At 34.3% G+C, this 9,726-nt stretch overlaps 2 protein-coding genes across 2 annotated transcripts; one reads left to right on the top strand and one right to left on the bottom strand.

The window, feature by feature from the left end:
- Positions 1-2,376: 2,376 nt before the first annotated feature.
- On the bottom strand, positions 2,377-6,435 carry LOC105127919 (aminoacylase-1-like). The gene is made up of 5 exons (XM_011029399.1): positions 6,388-6,435; positions 4,833-5,141; positions 4,614-4,751; positions 2,845-3,084; positions 2,377-2,760 (listed from the first exon to the last, which is right to left on the bottom strand). The coding sequence occupies exons 1-5, from the start codon at positions 6,433-6,435 to the stop codon at positions 2,668-2,670; spliced, it is 828 nt and encodes a 275-aa protein (XP_011027701.1). The 3' UTR covers positions 2,377-2,667.
- A 170-nt stretch (positions 6,436-6,605) lies between these two features.
- Positions 6,606-9,652, top strand: LOC105127918 (transmembrane emp24 domain-containing protein p24delta4-like). The gene is made up of 3 exons (XM_011029397.1): positions 6,606-6,966; positions 8,808-8,893; positions 9,415-9,652. The coding sequence occupies exons 1-3, from the start codon at positions 6,712-6,714 to the stop codon at positions 9,557-9,559; spliced, it is 486 nt and encodes a 161-aa protein (XP_011027699.1). The 5' UTR covers positions 6,606-6,711; the 3' UTR covers positions 9,560-9,652.
- Positions 9,653-9,726: the final 74 nt, after the last annotated feature.

The following is a 9,726-nucleotide window of genomic DNA, read 5'->3' as shown; positions in this document are numbered from 1 at the left end:
GTTCTGGGGCTTGTTGTGGGGGGGGGGGGGGGGGGGGGGGCAGTGAGAGGAGGAGGAGTGCGATCGAGAGGGCGTTGACCATGGCTGGGGAGTGGGAGTGGGACTTGTCTTCGGTCGTGTATCCCTTGTTCAGCTTCTTCAATGGGACGTTAATTGTAATCTACGGATAGGATTTCTAATTTTTTACTGACATACCATCTACTATTCATTAAATATTTTTTTTGGTATTTTGATCGTTTATTGCCTAAATATGATTTACTATTTAATTTAAAATAATACACACACATATATATAATAAAATTGTAAATATTGTGTGAGTGTACATAATATTAAGATTAAGGTTTGTATATATTATATTAAATTCAATAAATAAATATATAATAAAGAACTTTTGTAGAGGAGGGTTCAACTTCAGTATTATCTTTCAAGTATCACTATTTTTTAATGACTAAAATATCTTTTTTTTTAATGTATTTTTTTTGCTAAAATTGCATAAAATATTTCTTAACCTCCATTCTCTTAATAATATATTCAACACTCATCAATAAATGAAATTTAAAATACAAGATTATAAAATAAACTCAAACTATCATATTTTAAAATGCTTTTTAATATTTAATACGACACGCAAAATGCTCCGGCCACACTCTGCCTCTTTTGTTTATTTTCAATCTGTAAGAAATCAAGGAATATGACAAGAACTAGTTTGTTTGAAGGAAGTTCAGGAGGAAATTTCTTTAGTATCATGGGCAATGGCTCAATCTGGTTGACTTTTTTATACCACTTTAGAGGTTGTGGTTCGAACCAGCTAGTTCACCAACCATGTGCCGCATCAAGGAAATATTCATTTTTTTTTAATGATTGAAATTATTAAAAAAAATTGTCAAAATTCTATCTTTTTATTTATACTTTCTTTTTTATTTAAAAAATCCATGACTTTTTTATCAACATGCTGATTTTTTTTAATAAAAACTTAAAAAAAATCAAATTATTTAAATTTTAAGAGAAAAAAATATATTTTCTTTATCTAGAACTCTCTATTTACTATTCATTTATTTGCTTTTATTTTGATGAGAAATGTCTTATTAAAACTATTTTTCTCATATAAGAACTTATCATGATCTTGAACCGATTTTCACTAAATAAATAAAAAATAATATTTTGATTATTTAACATGATTGTGTAGAAAAATAAAAAAATAATTAATTCAAAAAAATAATATAAAAATTTGATGATAAAATATATATTTTGTTCTCATTAACGTCAATGAGCATTTTTTAAAATATCATGCCTATTATTTTCTTGTGTAATTATAAAAAAATTATAGATATAACCATAAAAAGAGATAATTTTATTTTTTTTTAAATGTGGTAAAAGAATTGATACGACATTACCATGTAGGTAAGCGTTTGGTATTTTTTTTTTAATGTATTTTTTTAATTTAAAAATATATTTAAAAAATATATATTTTTTTTATTTCTTTTTCATATCAACATATCAAAATCATAAAAAACACTAAAATAATGACAATTTAATATTTTTTTAAAAGAAAATATGCTTTTAAAATAAAATATATACCGAACACAGTTGAAAACACAATACCAGTGACAATAGAGATAACAGTTCCCTTAAGGTCAATTTATCAGTAGGTTTGCTATTTGAACAATCAACATGCTATGGTTCTCCTCCTAAGTTTTCTCCGGCTAAAATGTAGTTACTGATTTCTCTTTTTTCCACAGAATAATCAAAGTGGGAAGTTCAGGTTGGAAAACGAAGTGACCTCCACCATTTCCTCTCCTTTGTTTTTTTGGTTGCAATGGGCAAGCCCTGAGCCCAGATACTAACAAGGCATCGCCACCGTCCCACCTTTATATCTTGACACATACAAAATATGGGAAATGGCACGAGGAGGAGCGTCCAAGCCTCGAGTGCCAAACTGCATTAAGCATCCTTGTTATCAATAAGATCTGCACACATATTCCCCTCGCTATGACTCGGCTTTATTTAGGCAATCCAATTACGTTAGCAAATGGATGAGATGAAAACAGGGCATACATTACACGGAAATATTGTGAAGGACTCAGCTGTTTTCTCACACGGAAACATAGGCAAACATTAAGGGTACCCAAACCTTCAAAATTTTAAGAACTGGAGGGTAAAGAAGAAGAACAAGAAAAAGAATGAGCTACCGTGATGCATAAAAGAAAAGACCTTCATATATATTTTCTTTGATGCGCAGGATTGAATGCCAGTTAGCAGACGCATGTATTTTCTTGTCTACCTGGTCTGATTTTCCCTTACGTTAATACTTGATTAAGGCAATCAGGGTTATCACATAAGTACCTTCTCACACCTCAACTTCAGAGCACATACAGGTTTAAAGGATGGAATATTAAGTCAACTATCAATTAATGGAGTCTGTACAAAAGGGCTTTAATAGGTCCCGTATACAACGAACTCTATTGCTCTTCTTATTGATAAGCGCTCTTATTAACAATGTGAATGATGATCATTATAGCAGTAAAGTGCAATAACCAAAGAAAGATTAAGCTATAAATACCAAAATTATGCAAGCATCTTGGCATATCTTACCAGTGAAACAACCACGCCACATCAAAATCAGCATGCCATACAGCGGTTCTCCAATCATGTTGAAACTGAGAACATCTATATTGAATTAGCTTCCTCAAACGAACTCAACTCATGAATTATATGTTCATAAACCTCAATTCCTTTCAAGAATATGGTGTCTTTCAAGAACTGCAATACATGCTTACAGATGTAAGTACCAAGCATGAATATGAAACTGCAAAAGAGAATAATTTATTTGCAAACTTGTCAAACCTCGTTATGGTCATGCAATAAAATAGGGGTATTTGTCATTGGAGAGAATCCGAAAGTGGGAATCCCCATCTGTCTCATGAACCGCGCATCAGTAGTTGAAGACAATATTTCAGGCTTTGCAAGTTTTCCTCCAGCTGCTGCAATGGCTTGCTTGAAAACAGACCACCACGGGTTCGAATCATCTGTTGCTGTCAATAACGGGCGTCCCATATAATCTCTCAAGGGTCCTTTCTCAATTATCTATCATATAAACAAGTAATCAGACAAATTTCTCTAATGCAACCTTTACTTGTTGAGAGCCAAAAGCAAAACCGCCACCAAGAGCAATAAATCATGACATTTTAAACTTCCCACTTCCATTGGAATGGTTGTTAGCATAAATTATCAAACCTTGTAATTATGTGGCTTTTAACTACAAGTGAGATTTCTCAATAAATATTTTCAAGTGACTTACAAACCAGAAGACAATATCAATTAAAATGAAGAAAACGAGAAGCAAACAAGGTAATCCAGATCTTCACATTGAATTCAAGTACCATTCCTTCACAAAGTCCAGACAAATTTCTCCAGCAGTTGAAGTTTGAATGTCAAAGAGACAGTAACCAAGGATATCTATTGCTGATTTAATAAAAGGATAACATAACAGACCATTGATATGGAAGGTTCCATTCCCTTCATACATCTAGATGACATAGTTTAGCTGGTCAGTGGACCATCCCATATCAAACCTTTTGATGGAGGAACAAATAAAAGAATTCAAAGCAGTTAAAAATCAATTGATTTCATAAAGGGAACGAAATTATTTCATGCAAAAATAAACCATATCAATCCTAGGTCTTGTCTGGGATCGAGTGTTCTTTGTTTTAAGAAGAGACATTTCCATGTTTAAAGATACTCTCGATCTTCAATTGTAAAAGTTGATGCATCGATTGCAGTGGGCACAGAGTACATGGATACCATTGAAAATACTGTTATCGCTTATACAGCTTTTGCAATGCACAATTTAAATTTTGAATAATCAATTAAAAAATAGGTATATCTAACTTGTTCTTGATACTAAAGCATTGCGAAGCATATATTGCGGGAGGACTAGCGTCATCTAAGCAACTATGAAGAAATTTTCTGAAGAAAAATCTTGTGCGTGCAGCACATGGAGACCAGAAGATTGTGCATCCCATTTAAGTGCCGGTATCCAGCATAACAAGTTATAAAATCATGTTTAATCCAGTTTGCAGTGACAAAGCATTACTATTGTTATCACCCACGACCAGGACCAAACTTTGGCAACATGTTAAAGCAATAAAAAATAAAGCTTATGGTGGGCAGAATAGTCACCAGATGACATTCAGGACATTCTTAGGCAACTTTAGGCCCTAAATTGCTCTTTGTCTTTGGGGTCCCTAATTCAGCTTTTAGGACAATGTTTATGAAAAAGAAAATATGAATCCAGTCAAATAATGCTCTAATAAGGAATGCTTTTGACTGGTAAACTTCAAATCTCAAATAATCAGGGCAGCGTTTCAAACCAACCAAACTCTCTGAAACATTCCCAGATTGCCTACCATTTCACGAGATAAGCAAGGACCACTTAAGATTACTTCAATTAGTGAGCATCAATGCATCGTGTTAACCACCAATTCAATTAACAAAAAGGGCCTCCATCACGTTGCTAAAAAAAGGGAAACAAGCAACCCCACATTCCTATGAATGAATTGAAAATGCCATCTAAAACTTCTATGATTTAAGATAAATACCCATCATGATGTTACCTCGTATGTCATGTTTCGTACAGCTGGCGCCCACTCTTCAGCAATTCTTTTCTTCACAAGATCCGGGTCCGCTGTAGGAGGCAATCTAAGATCAAACCCTGCTTCTGCCTCCGAAGGTTGCATATTCATCACATAACCCTACACAAGCAACTCTTTATCATCAACAAACAAACACGCTTAGAGTCCAAACAGTACAAACAAAGTAGAACAAACACTCACAGTTGGGGAAGGAATCCCAGCTTTCAAGAAAACAGGATTAACTGAGATAACTTCCGAGTTCGAAGCTTTTCCAGCCTTAACAATATCAAACTGACTATCTCTAAACCTGTTGATAACCTCGATACTATTCATCAAATTCTCCATAGCTCCGTTATCATACATTCTCGACCCGTGCCCAGGCACTCCTTTAGCCTTAATAATCAAATTCCAAGGGGACCTGTCAGCATAAAAAACTCTAAATTCATCGTTAACTGAAGCCTGCCCTTCATCCAAAACAAACCCAACATCCAAATAGAAAAGAGACTGGAGCTGTGTAGTTTGGGTTTGGATGGGCAGTGTTGAATCTCAGGTATTTTTGGAACCGGGCGATTGGGGTTTCTGGGTCTTGTTGTGGTGGTGATGTGGCGAGGGAGAGGCGGAGAGAGGGGAGGAGGAGTGCGAACGAGAGGAGGAGGGGAAGGCGACGGGCGTTGATCATGGCTGGTTTTTTTTTTTTTTTTTTTGGGGGGGGGGGCGGTGGTGGTTTGACGAGAGATTGTCTGTTTTATGCAGTTTAATGGCCTTCGTATTAATATTAAAAATAAAAAAATATTTTAGTATATTAAAAATTATTTTGAAAAACTAGTTTGCATTATATTACTAACTTTTAGGACATGCCATGAAAATTATTTTAATTAAATTAATGTAATAAATATATGTTTAATTGTGTTAGCTTTTATAGTTTTTATTTAAAAAATTAGTTTAAGATAAATATTTTGAGGGAAAATAGATGGAGTAAATCAAATTTTTTAGAGTGAATTTGAGATTGACTATATGTGGTTTTTTCTCTGTTTTTTTTCATTAACAAAAATTAATCATTAATTTAAATATAAAAGGATGCAATTAAAAATAAATAAACGTTTTAGTATATGTTGTGATAAAATTCCTAGTGGAAAATCCTGAAGCATAACTATTGAAAACGATCCTAGTCAGATGAATTTTCTTATTTTTCGATGCTGGAAAACGAAGTAAATCGGTTTTAAAAACCTTTGTTATTTTTATATTTTTATTTATTTATCAAACTGTCATTTTTTGAAATTAGATGGACCAACTGATTTGTAATTAGATTAAAAATCTGTTATCTTTGATTGTTTTTCACGCGTCAAGAAATTTTCATATTTGTATACAAACTTACTTTTTAATCACTTCAAATATCCATGCACTTAAAGTGATAGGGAAAACAAAAAAAAAACAGAGAATGCCTCTCTTGATAATTCAATAATAAGGGTATACCTTGAAATAATTTGAAAACCATAGAATTGAAATTGAAAACTCGAAGAAAATAGCATCCACGTGGTGAAGGGGAGAGAGCAAACGGTGAGATAGAGGCTCAGACCATGTTTGACGTGTCCGTAATGTCTATCTTTTATAAAATTTAACCTTTTCTTTAAATTTAATTTTTATATATTTTTAGATGATTTTGATATTTTGGTTTTAAAAATAATTTTTTAAAAATAAAAATTATTATTTTAATATATTTTTAAATAAAAATTATTTTAAATAATAACATCTTGACCGCGAGCGCAATGGTAACAAGCGAGGGTGCCTCGCTAATCGAAAACATCGTGCGTGGCAAAGGATCTAGATTTCAGGTTTGCTGTCTTAACTGGACCAAACAGCACAAACGCGATTTGGCAATCTCAACTAACCACGTCACTTATTACCAAAAGCATATTCAAACCCCACGCGCTTGTCCAAGTTCTCTAAAATTAATGGCCCACCCGCAACAAACAACTACTACCATTTAAGACCCCTAAAAAAAAACTCACGAGAACAGAGAAAAAGAGATCCTTGTTGAAAGCGAATTCTCTATCCCTCAACTTTACAGATTTTGCTCTGCATGATGGCGAGGAACTGTGATTCACGCGCTGGAGTAACGGCGCTGTCACTGATCTTGTTATGTCTAGCGATCAGTAACAATATAGTACCAGTACCAGTAGCAGAAGCTATATGGCTATCAATTCCTAACTCGGGAACCAAGTGTGTTTCGGAGGAGATCCAGAACGACGTTGTCGTTTTGGCTGATTACTATGTTCTTAACGAAGAACATCCCGACCGCCCCGTCACTGTTACTGTTCGGGTACGTATACGCTGTTAGATTTCGTAATTCTATAATTTTGATTAGGTCTTGCTCAGTATTGATTAATCGGTAATCATCTTATCAGCTTTGATTATTCTTTTTTTTTTAACGTTGCTTTTTGAGCTTTATTTCTCCATCTCAGATGTAGTGGTTGGATGTCTAGGATTGAATTTTATGATCTCCTTTTGATGTTTGTAATAGCAAGATTTTTCTTTTTTTAGATTTTTTAATGCACAGCCTGGATAAGATAAATGTCCAAATGAACAACTTTATTATGTCTAGATTTATTGAATTTCCATTGGAACGCCTATTTAATGCTTTATTAACATCACGTTGATTTTTATTGAAGTAATTTGTTTTTGTAGTGAAAGAAATTCTGTAATATTTATCTGCTAATTATTTTCTAGTTAAGTTGGTTCTGGTGCGTCGATCTTCTTCTTGTTTAAATACATTGTTTCAATGGTTAATTCCACAGCACCAAATTTACATTATAGACAATGATCGACGGCAAATGGTTAAGCTTGTAGATAGTAGTTTATTGCTGAAGACAATCTCTGTCACATGAGAATCTTGCCAGGGATTTAAATAATTAAGATGGCACAACATTGCAGGCTTTTATGAAGTATGATGACGAGGGAACCTGTTTTAGCATTTCATCTCTTTACATTAGTGTTCTTGCATTTAGTTGTGTTTGGCTCTTTATGGGCTTTCTATGAAGTGGTTACGGCAAAACTTCTTGTATAGCTAAGCATGATGATTCTAAGGGGTTTTTGCATTCATTAGGTAGAATAAACCCTGACATGAGAGTGTTTGGAGTTTGTGTTAAGGGAGTGAGATTTAATGTGAGATTTTTTGTTCTCCATTTTTTTTTCCCTCGAAAACCATATGATTGATATTTGCGAACGATCAGTAACAATATAGTACCAGTACCAGTAGCAGAAGCTATATGGCTATCATTATAGACAATGATCGACGGCAAATGGTTAAGCTTGTAGATAGTAGTTTATTGCTGAAGACAATCTCTGTCACATGAGAATCTTGCCAGGGATTTAAATAATTAAGATGGCACAACATTGCATGCTTTTATGAAGTATGATGACGAGGGAACCTGTTTTAGCATTTCATCTCTTTACATTAGTGTTCTTGCATTTAGTTGTGTTTGGCTCTTTATGGGCTTTCTATGAAGTGGTTACGGCAAAACTTCTTGTATAGCTAAGCATGATGATTCTAAGGGGTTTTTGCATTCATTAGGTAGAATAAACCCTGACATGAGAGTGTTTGGAGTTTGTGTTAAGGGAGTGAGATTTAATGTGAGATTTTTTGTTCTCCATTTTTTTTTCCCTCGAAAACCATATGATTGATATTTGCGGTCCTGCTAAAGCTAAGATTACTTTTGAGACATGATTCCTGTAATTTTTCTTTGAAAACATTTTGTGGGCTGCAGCATAATTTTATCAGTGTAAATATTGGGTTATGTCTGAAGATTATTCAAGTATCATATCTTCAGGAAATATCCCTTTCTCACCAGTGGCCAATTAAATCAAATCATTTTCTATTTTGAATTTTTTTAGTTTCCAGGGCACGTCAAAGTTGTATGATCTACTATGGAATAAATGGTGTTTGATCCTTATGTCATAATCAGTCTGACCAAAAAAAGGCAGGACGACAATGTTTTCTTTGATAGCTGTTTATATGTTCTTTTTTTCTTTGCCAACTATTTTTAGGTCAGATATTCAGCTATTTAAGCCTGACCACCTTCCCCCACCCCCCGGCATCTTTTCCTTGGATGTTTCACTTAGCCTGCAGTCTAGCATTCCCTTGTTGCCTTTTACTGTTTGATAAACTGGGTTTAAAACTATATGCAGGGTGTTGAACTTGAAGTAAGGAAACTTAAAGATCACGCGGAAGCCATCCACAATAATCTACTCTATCTCAAGCAAAGGTATAACTGAACCTTGATTTTTGGAGGAGGATACCTCACACATTCTTTGCCTTATCTTCTTTTGTATAGAAAACTTTTTTTGTTTTGTTATCCTGCCTTTCCTTAACCCTGGTCATTTCCAGGTTTCTAATCATGAAAGAGCCCAAATTGATATATGAATTACCAATGAACATGGGGGTATTGTTGGTTTTTGAAGTTTTTTTGTTTGACAGTTTCTGCCGCTATATTTTTATGATGAAGCTGATACAAGCTTAGAAAAGGAATAGATTGCCTTTGGCTTTATATTTTTGAAGGTTGAATTGGTGAAGTCTATGAACAAATAGAGCACCACTGGTCTTAATGGAATCGTTCTAGTTTTTGTGATGAGTGATGAAACCTGTGAAACTGAATCAGCGCAAGCAAAACCTAAAGCACCCCAAACTTTTAAGGGTGCTCGTATTTCTAGTATTAAAAACCTTTAGACACGTGAAATGTATTTACCTTACTGTTAATCCTACGTGCTTGTCGGTTGTTACTTGCAGGGAAGCTGACATGAGAGAGGTCAGTGAAAAAACCAATAGTAGAGTGGCATGGTTCAGTATCATGTCCCTTGGTGTCTGCATCGTGGTTTCAGTTTTGCAGCTGTGGCACTTGAAGAGGTACTTCCAAAAGAAGAAGCTTATATAATCTTATGATGAAAAAACGAACCATGTGATTATAATATTGTACACAGTATATTGTTCTTTTTTCTTGATTTTCACCTCTTGGAGGTGCGAAATAGCTCAGGCCCAGGAACAGTCTCATTTTGTTGGGGGGGGGGGGGGGGGGGGGGGGGGGGGGGAAAAAATAAAAAT

The sequence above is a fragment of the Populus euphratica genome, unplaced genomic scaffold (genome assembly GCF_000495115.2).
Source record: "Populus euphratica unplaced genomic scaffold, PopEup_1.0 scaffold93.1, whole genome shotgun sequence".
Taxonomy (NCBI): domain Eukaryota; kingdom Viridiplantae; phylum Streptophyta; class Magnoliopsida; order Malpighiales; family Salicaceae; genus Populus; species Populus euphratica.
Note: the sequence above shows the minus strand (reverse complement) of the source record. Positions and strands in the feature narration are given on the sequence as shown.

Bases quoted from the DNA above. Each gene is read 5' to 3' on its own strand.
- LOC105127919 (XM_011029399.1), bottom strand. From the start codon at position 6,435: ATGTTTTCGATTAGCGAGGCACCCTCGCTTGTTACCATTGCGCTCGCG. The intron at 5,142-6,387 runs GTCAAGATGTTA...CAAACTACACAG, and splicing joins TTGTTACCATTGCGCTCGCG to CTCCAGTCTCTTTTCTATTT. The intron at 4,752-4,832 runs GTGAGTGTTTGT...TTGCTTGTGTAG, and splicing joins CTGGGATTCCTTCCCCAACT to GGTTATGTGATGAATATGCA.
- LOC105127918 (XM_011029397.1), top strand. From the start codon at position 6,712: ATGATGGCGAGGAACTGTGATTCACGCGCTGGAGTAACGGCGCTGTCA. The intron at 6,967-8,807 runs TAGATTTCGTAA...TGGGTTTAAAAC, and splicing joins TTCGGGTACGTATACGCTGT to TATATGCAGGGTGTTGAACT. The intron at 8,894-9,414 runs GTATAACTGAAC...TGTTACTTGCAG, and splicing joins CTACTCTATCTCAAGCAAAG to GGAAGCTGACATGAGAGAGG.